The sequence below is a fragment of the Procambarus clarkii genome, chromosome 35, assembly GCF_040958095.1.
Source record: "Procambarus clarkii isolate CNS0578487 chromosome 35, FALCON_Pclarkii_2.0, whole genome shotgun sequence".
In the NCBI taxonomy this organism is placed as follows: Eukaryota; Metazoa; Arthropoda; class Malacostraca; order Decapoda; family Cambaridae; genus Procambarus; species Procambarus clarkii.
Genome location: NC_091184.1, coordinates 19,874,684 through 19,890,761, shown reverse-complemented (window position 1 = coordinate 19,890,761; position 16,078 = coordinate 19,874,684). Strand labels below are relative to the sequence as shown.

The window sequence follows — 16,078 nt, the reverse complement described above, 5'->3', positions numbered from 1 at the left end:
TCGATGTCCGATATGAAGATGAGAAAAGAGTACTGGAGCAAGCACATTGCCATGAGGGACTGAGCTCTTCACGGTCGATGGACCGGATTTTCTTTTGTTGACTATTGCACATTGGGTTCTGTTAGTCACAAAATTGTAGATCCATCTGCCTATTTTTTCGGTAATTCCTTATGAACGCATTTTATGTGCAATAACACCATGGTCACATTTGTTGAAGCCTTTTGTGAAATCTGTATAAATTACATCAGCGATTTGTCTGTCTTCATGGCATCTAATGCCATGTCATAGTGGTCCAGCAACTGTGATATGCAAGAGCGCCCTGTTATGAAACCATGTTGTCCGGGGTTATGGAGAAGCTGGGATTCCATGTGTTTTGTAATCATACATCTTAGCACTCAAAGATTTTTATGATGTACGATGTTAGTGCTATCGGTCTGTAATTTTTTACTTCTGCCTTATTTCCTCCTTTATGGAGTGGTGCTATCTCTGCTGTTTTTAGTATGTCAGGAATAACGCCAGTATTTAGGCTTTGTCTCAAAAGAATGTGAAACGCCTGCGATAGTGTTTTTTTTACAGTTGTTGATGAATATAGGGTTCCAAGAATCTGGGCCTGGTGCAGAGTGCATAGGCATACTGTCTATGGCTTCTTCAAAATCCAGTGGAGATAGGGTGACATCTGATATATGAGTTGATGTTGGTATCATATCCATGAAAAATTCATTTGGGTTATTTTACGTTGTGGTATTTGTAATAATATTATTATGTTGTGAGTCGATAGATTGTCTCTCCCGGACAACCCACCAAACCCAAAACCTCTGTAGAGTGCTTACACTTAAATCAGGAGATCACCCTGCAGGCTTCTTACTTTTGGAGAGGCCTCAGCATCACATCTGAAGGGGATGCGGCTCCAACACCAGCCTCGTTGTCATGTGCACACACCCACTTGAGCCGCCGTGACTCCTCACTATCTCCTCGGATGGTATGATGTCCCCAATCCCCTTTCCTGAATTATTATTCTGTACTACTCTGTCAACAGCTGTAGTGCGCTCTCTCTCTCTCCCCTCTCTCTCTCTCTCTCTCTCTCGCTCTCGCTCTCGCTCTCCCTCTCCCTCTCCCTCTCTCTCTCTCTCTCTCTCTCTCTCTCTCGCTCTCTCGCTCCTTCTTTCTTTCTTTCTCTTTCCCTCCCTCCCTCCCCTCCCCCCCCCCCTCTTCCTCCCTTCCTTCCTTCCTTTTTTTTCCAGGGAAGCCTCACTAGGAGAAGGGCAAACATCTGATGATTATGAATTTAATTAGTGTTGTTTAATAACAACACATAACATATATAAAACACTCACATACAGTATATAAGTATATAAACTTCAACACCTTATGATATTATAACCTGGTTGCAAACCATTACTATTAGGACTCTATCAGTTGCTTATACCAAGTGGTAGCCTAACTACTGGCTTGCCACTTATGCTACCAACCTCACTTAGTGAGTTTAACCTTGTAAAACAAATATGGCACTATCAGGCCTAGAACATATTTATCTCTGCAGTTACTCCAGCCTACAGTTGTAACTCTATAAACTTCAGTATAAGTATTCCTTGGCATAAAAATGATAATCAATCACCCACCTTTCACTGCGTCTAGCATGCTAATGGCACTCAAGCACTCTACCAACTCCTAGCATGCTAAAGGCACTCAAGCACTCTACCAACTCCTAGCATGCTAATGGCACTCAAGCACTCTACCAACTCCTAGCATGCTAATGGCACTCAAGCACTCTACCAACTCCTAGCATGCTAATGGCACTCAAGCACTCTACCAACTCCTAGCATGCTAATGGCACTCAAGCACTCTACCAACTCCTAGCATGCTAATGGCACTCAAGCACTCTACCAACTCCCTACAAGTAGTCAATAAGAACTTCCTTCCCACATCTGAGGTTCACTACCCTGACATCAACAGGTTCTTCCAGGTTCATCTATTAGGAAAAGTCACGGCCTCAGAGTGTGGTCTGCCGCCGGTGGCCGGATGGCCGTCAGGTCGAGCCCAGTAATTTATTTAAAGGGGGCCTCATAGCCTGGTGGATAGCGTGCAGGACTCGTAATTCTGTGGCGCGGGTTCGATTCCCGCACGAGGCAGAAACAAATGGGCAAAGTTTCTTTCACCCTGAATGCCCGTTACCTAGCAGTAAATAGGTACCTGGGAGTTAAGTCACCTGTCGCGGACTGCTTCCTGGGGGTGGAGGCCTGGTCGAGGACCGGGCCGCGGGGACACTAAAAAGCCCCGAAATCATCTCAAGATAATCTCAAGATAAGATCCTCTACAGCTCTTCCAGGCTGCTGCACCATGAAGTTTTCCTTGGATTGCAGTGGTACTCCACCACTGATTCCACAGAAGCATGTGAGACTTCACTTGACTGGTCCTCTTCACACAATTTGAGGTCCAATTCCTCACTATGGGGCTTGCTCTTCCACAGAGTACATCATATACTCCTACAGTCTTGGAGTTCCACTTATTAACTTCTTCTCTGGCCTCAGAGTAATCCCATCAACTCCTTCCTCAGAACAAACCTGCAACCCATCGATACGCCAATAAATATGTTCCTCTACAAACATATAACTTTAATGAACTACACACAATAAATGTTTCACCCGACATCTCCCTGTTTCACGAACACCGTAAGTATGGACTCCCCCGTTCGTGTGAATCCATCCTCCGCCTCGCCCGCTGAGCGGTTTCTCCGCCTGCCGCTGCGAGGCAGCTACTCTGCCAGGAGCTAAGCTCTCTCAGTCACCCACGAGTGCTCGGAGGGGACGGATGTCGCTCCGCCCTCCAGGATGTTCCTCCATCTTTACTCTCTTATTTGAACTTTTTGCTTCACTAAAATTTGCCTAACATACCAATAAATACTGGCTACGGCTGCTGGGCACACGACCAACTTCAGGCAATCACTGTTATGTGATTAAAACTGAGCTTACCACAAAAATGTCTCTTGTGAGGACTCTCACTTGATGACGCCTGACCAGAGCGTACACGCAGCTGCCCACGAAAATGTTTCTGGACAGCTTCAAAACTGTTCCTGCCATCCAGGACTCGTGACCACACGTTTCCAGATTAATTCCACAGCGGAAACGTTTGCACACTTCCTTCCTCCTCTTGAAGGTACATCAACTAGGGGGTTCTTTTCTAACCGGAGCCCAACGGAGCTCAACATCCCCATCACAATTTCTGGTGCTCAAGTGAGGTCAACGTCCTTATAAGCGAGCCTCACACCCCCAGCAAATTCTCCACATCTCATGACCAGCCATTTATTTATATCCTAATTCACTGCCATACTTGCAAACCGTTAGTCAAATTCAATCAAATGTCTACTATATAAATATCCAGGTCTATATCTCTTTAACCTCTTAGGTCAAGTCTGGTAGAATGACTCTCAAGGGGAGACTCGTTTCTCCTGCAGGTTGAGATCATAACAGTTATAAATCATTAGTGTGTTTAGTGGCTCACATACGGCTTCCTCAGTATTTCGCTCATTTCTTTGTTGTCATCTGTGAAAGTTCCATATCTCTTTCGCAGGGGCCTGATGCTAGATGTGGTTTTTTATCTTGATTTTGCATAGGAGAAAAAATATTTAGTATTTCTCTCTATTTCACTGATGGCCTTTTGCTCTCTTTGCCTCTCCTGGGTTTTGTATGATTCTTGTAGCTTTAGTTCAATTTCTTCTATTTCTCTACCTAACCTTCTTCGCCGTTCATGAGAGAGGGTGCGACTCTCAAGTTGTTCCGTGATTTGTTTTCTTCGCCTATAGAGGGAACGACGTTCTCATTCCAATCTGCATCTCTTCCTATAATATTTCTTAGGGATATGCGGTTTGAGCATATTTCTATTGCTACTGAGCTTATTTTTTTCAGGCACTGGTTCAGGTTTGCATTTTTTAGCTGTTCTTCCCATCTCATTTCTGTGAAGTTTTGGTTCATTTGCCCCTAGTTTATCTGTTTATTATTGAAGTTGAATTTGCTGAAATCTCCTCCACGGGGAATCAAGACTAGTTTTGAAGGTCTATTCCCCATGCTTATCAGAACTTCAATTAAGTTGTGATCTGAGTAACAGGTATTTGTAATCATTATGTTCCTGATCAATTCATCATTATTAGTGAAAATGATGTCCAGCATGTTCTCCTTCCTAGTTGGTTCAACTCTGCTGATTTAAGGCAAGCCTGTTGCACATCTGTAGCAGGTCATTTGCATGTGACTGTTCATTTAGGCTACTTCTAGGAATTCTCCCTGATAGAACTGTATTAGCTAGGGTCTTCCATTTCAGATGCCGTAGGTTGAAGTCCCCAAGCAGGATGATGTTTGGGGCTGGATTTGTGAGATTTTCTAAGCAGTGTTTTATTTTCATTAGTTTGTGTTTAAACTGCTGCCTCTGGTGACTTATATACAAGGACAATAACTACATTTAGGATCCCTATTTTGATTATCAGCACTTCCACCATATTGTTTGTGTTGGCATCTATAATACCCACTGTCCAATGCTAACTAAACAAGTCACAACTAAAAGGTTAAACAATCCATGGCTTACTAAGGGTATACCTAAATCTGTTAACCCTTAAATGGCACATGGCTATATACCATTTGACACCCACAGGCGCATACAAAAAAAAAAAAAAAAAATCTTTTTTCTTCCTAACCTGTTAACTTGTGTTCACTGATCATGGGAAAAATAATAAAAAAATCGTAAGTGGCATATATTGCCCGCTATAGGGTGGGAAAGTCTGGCAAAAAACAGGCGCTGACTCAGCGTGCGTCCCTGGCGGTCTGTTGCTTGCCAGCTGTTAGGCCGGAGTTGCCACAAAGAGATAATTACCTAATTATTTCAATGTCTCTGATTTTTCGTAGTTTTTTTTGCTGTAATATTATTCAATAGTGTGTATTGTGATAGATATATTTATATAATAAAATGAGTGCATCATCGCTGTACTCAAAAATATGGTGTGCATATTGTTGATTCAATTATGTTCATCAAACAGTGAACAGATACTTTGTCAGTTATTACACTACATACACAGGTTATATATAAGTATCTGCATGTTTTGTTCACCATAACGAACCAATAAGTTGCTATTATGAGTCAAAAAGTAACGAGGAGTGACCGCCACACACCAGCCAGCAACTCACTCCCTCCCTCAACACCTCATTTGCCCACATTCTCCTCCCACCATACTGTTTTTGCTTTTATTCACTATATACAGACGCTATATATAAGTATCTACATTCGTGTTCACCATAACGAACCACTAAGTTGGCATGCTGAGTGGCAGTGCCAGTGGCAGCCCGCCACTGGCTGCTACTTCCTCCCTCCCTCAAGTCACCTGACTCACCCACATTCTCCTCGCACAATACTGTTTTTGCTTTTATTCACTATATACAGACACTATATATAAGTATCTACATTCGTGTTCACCATAACGAACCACTAAGCTGGTATGCTGAGTGGCAGTGGCAGCCAGTGGCAGCCTGCCCCTGGTTGCCACTCCCTCCCTCCCTCACCTCACCTGACTTGGCATCATTCTCCACCCACCATACTGTTTTTGCTTTTTTATATAGAAGTTATATATAAGTATTTACATGTTCACCATAACTGTACATCTAAGCTTGTATGGTGAGTAAAGGCACAAAGACGTAGCTACTCACATAGTCAGCTGATGGCTACCGACCTCAAGGCCAGACGCACTAATATTTCTCCTCCAACAATACTGTTTGTGGTGTTATTATGCTATATACACACATTATATATAAATATCTACCCGTTTTATTCACCATACCTGTACAAGTAAACTGGTATGGTGCCCAAAGACCATAGTGGCCATCAGGAAACATGATAAATCGTGGAGACGACGCCACCGCCCTCACCAAAATGGCGGCTCCCAACCTACTCCTCTTGCTGTTTATACCCTCTATACACACGTTATATATAAGTATCTACATTTGTGTTCACCATAGCGAACCACTAAGCTGGTATGGTGAGTGCAGTCAATAAAAGGTGGCCACACACAGTCAGAAGACAACGCCACTACCCTCCCCTCCCTCAGCATTACTCCTCCCAACATGGAGCACAGCACTAAATATCACCACAATCCTGTTATTATCAGAACCCTGGTCAGTTTTATCAGTCAGGGGTCTTCTGTAATAATATCATCGCTACATAATTGCATGAACAAGTATATTATAGCATTTTTAGGCGATACTGTGGTCACAAGCTGAACAGCAGTGCTGTGAGCTCATGCTGCGTGCATCAGACTTGGTGGCTCACTCAATACTGAGGCCCCTAACACCCGGGAATTTAACCCACGATTTAAAAAAAAAATGGCGTCTGTTTACAAGAACCCTTTGTATCAGCGGGCCATTTAAATCTTGCGTAGTACTCCAAAACATCATATGATGCGATGCACAATTTACTGCAAGTCGGTCAAAGCATCATATGATGCGATGTGCAATTTAAGGGTTAATAAAAAGCATGACCATGAGAAGAAGTACCAGTATTGGTTAGGGGTCATCTCCAAAGCAGTTTCAAGGAGATACTCATCAATGCTGTCCAAAATATTAGGAGAGCCAAAATGAAAATACCCAACCATATCTTTCCTATAAAATCTCTGTGGCTAGATCCTAGAAACAGAGTAAATTTGTTACACAGAATTTTCCAGATCCAAAACCATACTGTCTGTCTGTTATTATATAGTTTTTCTCCAGGGGTTCTACCCATTTAGTTTTAATTATTTTTTCCAATATTGTGACTATTACACTTGTCAATGATATACATGTCTATATTTAATGGGATCTTCCCTGCTGCCACTGTTGTAGAGTGCTGCTGCCTCTAATATCAACTGGGAGTCTGAAATAGGTAGCATAGTGGGACAGGTCTATATATGATGGTCTGTTGAAGTGGAATGCTGAGCTCAGGTGCACATTCTCTCAGGACCCATGGTAAAACTCCACCTGGGCCAAATGCTTTGTTCTTACTTAGCTCCTTTAGCATTTTTTTCATTTCATATCTAGACACCTCTATGAAATGTGAGAAATTGATAAAGAATTTGGATAAAGAAAGAGAGCTAGGAGTGGTTCTAGATAGAAAACTATCACCTGAGGACCACATAAAGAATATTGTGAGGAGCCTATGCTATACTTTCTAACTTAAATTTTTTTTTTAAACACTTGGATGGCAAGATACTAAAGATATTGTTCACAACTTTTGTTAGACCAAAGCTGGAATGGTGTGGGGGTTTTCTTTTTTGCTCTCACGACTGCAATGCGTACGTCGCCAATGTACATGTGGCAGACGCTTCACGAAACTGTCGGAATTAGCAGAATAGAAAATACGAGAGCAACCGTACAGGGCCTGGGAGCAAGGTCGAGTTAGAGTCCTTGAGGGTCTCTTCTCAGACTAGCCTCACCTGGTCCTGCTCCACGTTAATCGTTGGAATCTCCTCAATGATGTAACACTTTAAGGGACTCCTAGGGTCCTCATCACATTTATAGTTTAGTGAATTAGGCAATTCGGTGTTGAAGACACCTAGAGCTGAAGGCTTGAGTAATATTGGCAGTATTCAGAAGTGGTTCAATGCAAACACCACTTAAAGCTTAACAGTAGTTTACTAACTTAACCACTAATACACAGGGTGTTTGATTTACTTTAGATTGGCGTCAGCAAAGCTATGGTTATGTTAGCGAGACTCTTGACGTCTGGCTAACGACCTGTATCCACTCGTGGAGAAACATCTAACTTAACACAGTTGACAGCCAATCATTAATACAGCAACCTAACTGCCGGTATGCAAAGGAATCACAAAGAGTTCCAACCGGATACTCGGTAATGATGATATGCAATAAATCACAATGGCACTGTCAATGGGACAGGCAATAACATGCACAATAATAATCACACACGATAACTAAATGTGTGGTGTATGTGAAGGTCACATTCAAAGACGAGTGAAATGCCGTGATACCACACAGATAACCACGCATACACCGTCGATTCACTGTGACAGGTATGAGAAGGTGAAAACTGTGGTTGATACCTCAGATCAACACAGACACAATAAACAATGACAAGATCTTGTACTTACAGATAAGGTACCTCACTTTACTCACTCACTCACTCAGGCACATTTATGCAAGAACTCGTAGGTGGCCAGACAGCTGGTTTCGCTCGTAGACACGGAGGGTACTTGCAATAGGGCGTACAGAAACACGCATACACTCTTGGCACTGGCGGTGAGTAAGGGTGGTGATGTCACGTGGTACAGTGAGGGCAGCGCCGGCTGGCGGCTGCAGGTTATATGGCACCATGCACTACACTGTACATTGGTACAGGTACACTGTGGTAAAGTCACACACAGATTACTTAGGCGGCAGCACTGCCTTAGTTCACTCTAAGTCACTCACAACGATCTTTGTCACCAGGGGTTACCTGATACCAGTCTGTTTCACTCTGGAGATTTGTCACTTTAGGCTTCTGAACAATATATTCACACTCGTGATTCTGGGCGAGTGTGTGGTATATCACAGAGGCGCTGAGTTAACTTGACGGTGAGGAATAGACGGTGTTCAGTCTATTGGCTGATAGACAGAACAGCTACACGTCCACTTTGCAAGAGATCCCTCACGAGAATGCTTTTTCCTGAAGCTCAGGGCGTCCCATGGGCACAACACAAAAAGAGTTACAATTTGACCAATAGCATTGCAGCAAATGAGCGGGAACCAATCATATTGACCGTTCGATGATCAGTAGCAGGAGCTGTTATTCTTCATCGTGCCAGTTGACCCCAGAGGTCAGACGGTCGTTGGCGTCTCCCCTCTACTCTCACGCTGGCCCCAGCCAATGTACTCACTGACCCTGTGGCAAGTATGCTTAACTCCCTGTATCTACTTCCTGCCTGGACATACGGCAGCCTCCGTATTATGAAAGTGTTCCTGGTTAAGTGGGCATTCTGGAGATACCCAGCATGCCAGGTCACTATCCAGGGTTAACAGAAATAGGACCTTGTGCACAAAGTCTGTGTACTGTGCACTGCAATGAGCCATTCCAGTCAGCTGTGGGAGAATCTTGGGAGACATACTCCCACAAATGGAATATGCAGTGGTTGTATGGTGCCCATATCTTAAGAAGCACAGCAACAAACTGGAAAAGGTGCAAAGACATGCAACTAAATGGCTCCCAGAACTGAAGGACAAGAGCTACGAGGAGTGGTTAGAGACATTAACCCCTTAACTGCGCGGCCTCCAAATATGACCACCCCAATGCACAAGAAATAAATTCTCAGGAAAAAATTCTTTTTTTTTTGTTCTAAAAGTGTCAAAAACCCCTCCCTGTATTTGGGTATAGCAATGGAATGTCAAAATTGTACTTACTTTGGCTGTTATGGGGTCCGTAAGGTGGCACGTGACGTCATCATTTCCCGTGCGCCCATGCCGTAAGCTCCCGGGACCGGTGGGGCGCCCGGGGCGGGATGCGCGCGCTGCCGCGAATATATTTTTGCTCATTTTTTGCGCACAGTTCCAAATACAATTGATTAGATTTTACGTGCTGATCCAATGTATGGTGAACATGTACACTATATTATGGCAGTAGAACATCCGTACCGTCTGTAGACACTGTGTTACGTGCATCACAAACAAGTGCACTTATTTCCAATTTATCACTCTTATATATTTATATTTACATTTATTATTAAATATGACCGAAAAAGTAAGATTAATAATTCTAACACGAATTTTCTCAATCTTTCGTACATTACGCTTCACTGTTGGAGGTAAATCAAAAATCACTTCTCCAAAATTCATTTTTATTTCTAGTCTGACGCGACACGGGCGCGTTTCGTAAAACTTATTACATTTTCAAAGACTTCACAAATACACAACTGATTAGAACTTGCGTTTCCCTGATTTTATATCTACATTTGAGTGAGGTGGGAAGGGTGATGTGGCATTACATTTGAGTGAGGTGGGAAGGGTGATGTGGCATTAACACAAGACAGAACACTAGGGGATATTAATAGGGTATTAAAAGTATCAACACAAGACAGAACAGAAACAATGGGTATTGAATAGAAGTGTTTGTAGAAAGCCTATTGGTCCATATTTCTTGATGCTTCTATATTGGAGCGGAGTCTTGAGGTGGGTAGAATATAGTTGTGCAATAATTGGCTGTTGATTGCTGGTGTTGACTTCTTGATGTGTAGTGCCTCGCAAACGTCAAGCCGCCTGCTATCGCTGTATCTATCGATGATTTCTGTGTTGTTTACTAGGATTTCTCTGGCGATGGTTTGGTTATGGGAAGAGATTATATGTTCCTTAATGGAGCCCTGTTGTTTATGCATCGTTAAACGCCTAGAAAGAGATGTTGTTGTCTTGCCTATATACTGGGTTTTTTGGAGCTTACAGTCCCCAAGTGGGCATTTGAAGGCATAGACGACGTTAGTCTCTTTTAAAGCGTTCTGTTTTGTGTCTGGAGAGTTTCTCATGAGTAGGCTGGCCGTTTTTCTGGTTTTATAGTAAATCGTCAGTTGTATCCTCTGATTTTTGTCTGTAGGGATAACGTTTCTATTAACAATATCTTTCAGGACCCTTTCCTCTGTTTTATGAGCTGTGGAAAAGAAGTTCCTGTAAAATAGTCTAATAGGGGGTATAGGTGTTGTGTTAGTTGTCTCTTCGGAGGTTGCATGGCTTTTCACTTTCCTTCTTATGATGTCTTCGATGAAACCATTGGAGAAGCCGTTATTGACTAGGACCTGCCTTACCCTACAGAGTTCTTCGTCGACTTGCTTCCATTCTGAGCTGTGGCTGAGAGCACGGTCGACGTATGCGTTAACAACACTCCTCTTGTACCTGTCAGGGCAGTCGCTGTTGGCATTTAGGCACATTCCTATGTTTGTTTCCTTTGTGTAGACTGCAGTGTGGAAACCTCCGCCCTTTTCCATGACTGTTACATCTAGAAAAGGCAGCTTCCCATCCTTTTCTGTCTCGTAAGTGAAACGCAGCACGGAACTCTGCTCAAATGCCTCCTTCAGCTCCTGCAGATGTCTGACATCAGGTACCTGTGTAAAAATGTCGTCAACATACCTGCAGTATATGGCCGGTTTCAAGTTCATGTCGACTAAGACTTTTTGCTCGATGGTACCCATGTAGAAGTTTGCAAACAGGACACCTAGGGGAGAACCCATGGCGACCCCATCTACTTGCTTATACATGTGCCCATCCGGGCTCAAGAAGGGTGCCTCTTTAGTACAAGCTTGGAGTAGTTTCCTCAGAATACTTTCTGGCATGTCAAGAGGAGTACAGGCTGGATCACGATACACTCTGTCGGCTATCATTCCGATTGTCTCGTCCACAGGTACGTTGGTAAACAGCGATTCTACGTCCAACGAGGCTCTTATCCCTGTGGCCCGTGCGCCCCGCAGTAAGTCCACAAATTCCTTTGGAGACTTCAGGCTGAAGGCGCAAGGAACATAAGGAGTCAGCAGGCCGTTGAGTCGCTTCGCCAGTCTGTACGTGGGTGTGGGTATCTGGCTAATGATTGGCCGAAGTGGGTTTCCAGGCTTGTGCGTCTTGACATTTCCATACGCATATCCAGGTTTATATTCCCCAATGATCTTTGGCAGGTGGAGTCCAGATTTCTTGGCGTTCACAGTTTCGATCAGTTTGTTGACCTTTGCTTTTAATTCGGCTGTAGTGTCCTTCGTTACCCTTTGGAACTTAGTTTGGTCAGAGAGTATGATGTTCATTTTCGCCAGATATTCGTCTTTTTTAAGAATGACATATATTGGCGACTTGTCACCTCTCCTGACAACTATCTCCTTGTTCTCACGAAGGCTTTTAGCTGCCGCTTTAAGCTCGGGGGACAGTATGGTGCTTCTGTAGTTGCCTCGATTCTTTCCTCCTTCTGCAATAAGTTCTGCTTGTAAGGTATCTTTGGTAGTGACCTTCTTTTGTGTCTCGAGGTCGAATATGTCGTCCAACAGAATTTCCAACTCTACTTTCCGGGCCATTTTACTCGGTCTGGACATAACATGACAGTTTATGCCCAGATTTAGGAGAGTGACTTGGTCCTCAGTGAGGTTAATTCCTGCAAGGTTCAGGAAGCCATCTCTTGGTCGTGGAATTGCCATAGGTCCTCCATATAATGTTGTTAGTTTCTTGATAATCCTTGTTTCAGTGCTGAGGTGATGTTGGTCTGTGAGGATGTCGAGGTGTTGTTCAATGCGGGTACGGATACTATGGTCGATGTTGCTATTTCTCCACTCGTTTATATTTTATATTATATTTACATTATATATACACACACTGTACAGTATCACACACTATATACACACACTATACACACACAGTACTCCGCGAGTGTGTGATATGCTGCGAAACAGCCAACGGGGCAGAGTGGCACCGTGCACCAGATGCTGATGCATCTTCGCTTTTGTGATCTGTGTGTAGTGTTCCTGCATACTGTGCACACACGTTTACCCTTCTCCTGTGATGCTGTGCCTGGCATATACTTCAGCATGTGTACCTCGAAGTTCTCATTACCCCGCAATCTGTCTGGAGCTGCGTATGGCATTGTTGCTTGCACCTCGCGCGGTACTACGGACTCCTGCCTGCCATACTTTACTAGCAGCTGTGACACAACACTGGCACTGAAGGTACGTGTAGACAGTAAAGAGCAGAGGTGCCATAGGCACAATCAGAGAACACTGTATAAACATCAGAGGTCCGCAGTTGTTCAACGTCCTCCCAGCGACTATAATAAATATTGCCGGAACAACCGTGGACATCTTCAAGAGAAAACTGGACTGTTTTCTAAGAGAAGTTCCGTATCAGCCGGGCTGTGGTGGGTATGTGGGCCTGCGGCCCACTCCAAGGAACAGCCTAGTGGACCAAACTTTCACAAGTCAAGCCTGGCCTCGGGCCGGACTTGGGGAGTAAAAGAACTCCTAGAACCCCATCAAGCAGGTATCAAGCAGACGGTTTCCTGCCGGACTTCACTAAGTACATATTGAAGCAGTTGAGCACTGCAACATCCTTGAGGTGGAAGAACTTTTTCGTCCACTTCACAGACTTGTGCACGCACTCCACACCACCAAGCATCATGTCACATTTATCGACGAGGCACATGTTCACGTTATAGTCTATGACACAGTCCGGCTTATACATGGGGTTGCGCATATAAAAATGGACCTTCCCATTGTTTAACATGGCACCGGTGTGAATCGTCGTCAGCATATTCACCTCCTGTCTGTCCTCCCACCGCACTGACAGCATATTGTCACACTTGCGCAGCTGGTACTCGCCCATGGATATACCTATACCGAACACTGGCATTTCCTTCCCGAGGACCTTCACAGTGCTACATATGCTGGTGTTGTGGGCAAGGAGGTATCTGGTCAACAGGGGGCTGGTGTAATAGTTGTCAGTGAACAGTATATGCCCCCTGTTCAGCACTGGTTCCATCAGGGTTTTTACGACACTGCCAGAGAACCCATGTTCATCTTGAGCTGGTATGTCGACGTCTGTACCAGACTACAAGATCATGTCCAGGACGATACCAGTCTCACAGTCGCACAGCATGAAAAACTTTAGTCCAAAACAGTGCCGCTTGGAAGGGATGTACTGCTTGAATGCCAGTCTGCCCTTGAACAGTACAAGCAACTCGTCGATAACGACATTCTGTCCAGGTACAAAATAATCCCTGAAGTTCCCTCGCAGGTCGCTGAATACCTTGCGTACCTTCCACAGTATGTCGCGTCTGTCCTCATTTGCATTGTTCTCGAAATGCAGGTGCCCGAGAATCAAGTGGAACTTATCCCGCGACACATACCGGTTGAAGACGGGTGATGGAACAAGGCTGTCTTTGTTCCAATAGTCCTGGACGACAGCTTTCTCGGAGTGTTTCATCATCATGCATAGAGCCAGAAACACGTGCATCTCGTCGATTGTCGTTGCCTTCCATCGCGTGAGGCGTAAGGCAGGTAATATGCCGCTGTCTATGAGGGTGTGGGCGTACATGTTTGTCTCGGTCACAAGATGCCTCATGAAGACATTGTCAAAATATGCCTGGAAATATTCCATGTCCGCCATATCATCACCGTTATACGGGAATAAAGCTGTAACAACAACATCGGTATCATCAAACATTGGTATTTGAGGGACAGATGTGGTGCAATCCTCCCACACAAGTACACCAGGGAGTTTGATGTCGGCGCCAACACCACCACGAGCACCAAAACCACGGCTACGTCGTCTGCTGCTGCTACTGGAGCTGCGTGAGGGTATGCTTGGCGCCGAGGCAGATTTTCGTACCGTAGGCCTACCACAATCACCTGATGTTGAGGGCCCACTGTCGTCATGCTGTCACCTGCCTCGACGTGTTGCTGAGGCAGCAAAGCCCCGCCTGGTACCACCCTCGCTGCTAGTACTCGGGTCGTCCACACTACTCGTATCGGAGCCAATGTCACTGAAGCCCGAGAAAGATTTGTCACATGTATTGTCACTGAATAAACTAGCATCTGGGGACATACATGATGGTGGTGGTGATAACGGTGTTGATCCAGGGCGGTGAGACAGGCCGGGTGAGGAGCGTATACCATATGCACTCGCCACATCATCCACTTGCGTCTTTCCCTCACTCGTATCAGACCTCTGTGTCAGATCTTTCTCTGGATCATAGTCCAGGTCATCATCCATAGCATCGTCGTTGTACAAAATATCGCGAATCTCCTCCTCAGAGAGTCGTTTTCCATGACCGCGGGTCACTGTGGAGTGGGAGCTCGTTGACGATGCATCAGACATGGTTGTTGCTTGGGAACTGGGGCTCTCCATGGCTACGGGGCATGCTGGGATTTTTTTTTCAAGATGGCGGACTATCACTGGGGCCCCCAGCCAACCATTCCATACCTGGGTCACCGCACGTCACTTTTAAATCGAACGTGAAAAATACAAATACCAGGAGGCGCGTAGTGCACCCCAAGCGTGGGCCAGCAGGTGCGTTGCACAGTTAAAGGGTTAAATATTCCAAAACTAAAAGATAGAAGAAAAAGAGGCAATATGATCACTACGTACAAAATATTAACGGGAATTGATAAAATTTATAGGCAAAAATTCCTGAGACCTGGAACTTCAAGAACAAGAGGTCATAGATTTAAACTAAACAAAGGTGCCAAAGAAAATTTAATTTTTTAGAAGTGAATAAGAAAATTCACTTTCGCAAACAAGTGGGGTAGATGGTTGGAACAAGTTAGGTGAAAAGGTGATGGAGGACAAAAGCGTCAGTAATTTCAAATTGTTATATGACAGAGTGCTTGGAAGACGGGACATCATGAGCATAGCTCTCATCCTGTAACTACACTTAGGTAATTATATAGTTTATAGGTTGTGTGGGGGCTATGTTCTCCTATTCCACATTCCATAACATGGCATTTGTTCACATTAAATTCCATTTGCCAAGTGGTGCTCATACACTTATTTTGTTCAGGTCTTCTTCAAGGGCAGGACAAACATGAATTTATGATTTCTGCCAGTACAATAGTCTGTTCTGCACATGTAAAGCACAGTGACTTAGAAAGGAAAATTATTATTATTAATAATTATATATCCTCCCCAAAGCAATGGAATAGTATAGGAAACACTTATTTAAGACATTCACTGGTTGAAAATATATATAGAAACAGCAGTGTTAAATGTTGAAAACAGTCTGGAACTCTATAAGACATACAAATGACCAATTTTGGGATATGAGTTTTGTGTGAAACAATATTGGAACCAAGGGAGTGCACACAGAGTGGAGAGCGGCAGCAAGTTGTCCACTCAGGCGGCGACTACTCCAGTGTCCAGTAGACGTCAATGCGACGCTTGGGCGGTCTTCTACAGTAATGATAAGTGCATTAACTGTACTAGTGCTTTTTTTCTTTGTTAGTTTAGGGATAGGAATTTTAGGAATGTGTGTTTGTAGAACCCTGTGTGTCTTGTGTTATTTTGGGCTCATTCTCCCACTTTAACCCATAAACTGCGCAACGCACCTCCAGGTATTTTGATTTTTCACG

General features: G+C 44.2%; 1 protein-coding gene across 1 annotated transcript; it reads right to left on the bottom strand.

Moving 5' to 3' along the window:
- Nucleotides 1-12,995: 12,995 nt before the first annotated feature.
- On the bottom strand, nucleotides 12,996-13,490 carry LOC138371136 (piggyBac transposable element-derived protein 4-like). The gene has a single exon (XM_069335970.1). The coding sequence runs from the start codon at nucleotides 13,488-13,490 to the stop codon at nucleotides 12,996-12,998; it is 495 nt and encodes a 164-aa protein (XP_069192071.1).
- Nucleotides 13,491-16,078: the final 2,588 nt, after the last annotated feature.

What these genes read in the sequence shown, in the direction of transcription:
- LOC138371136 (XM_069335970.1), bottom strand. Translation starts at nt 13,490, where the DNA reads ATGGAACCAGTGCTGAACAGGGGGCATATACTGTTCACTGACAACTAT.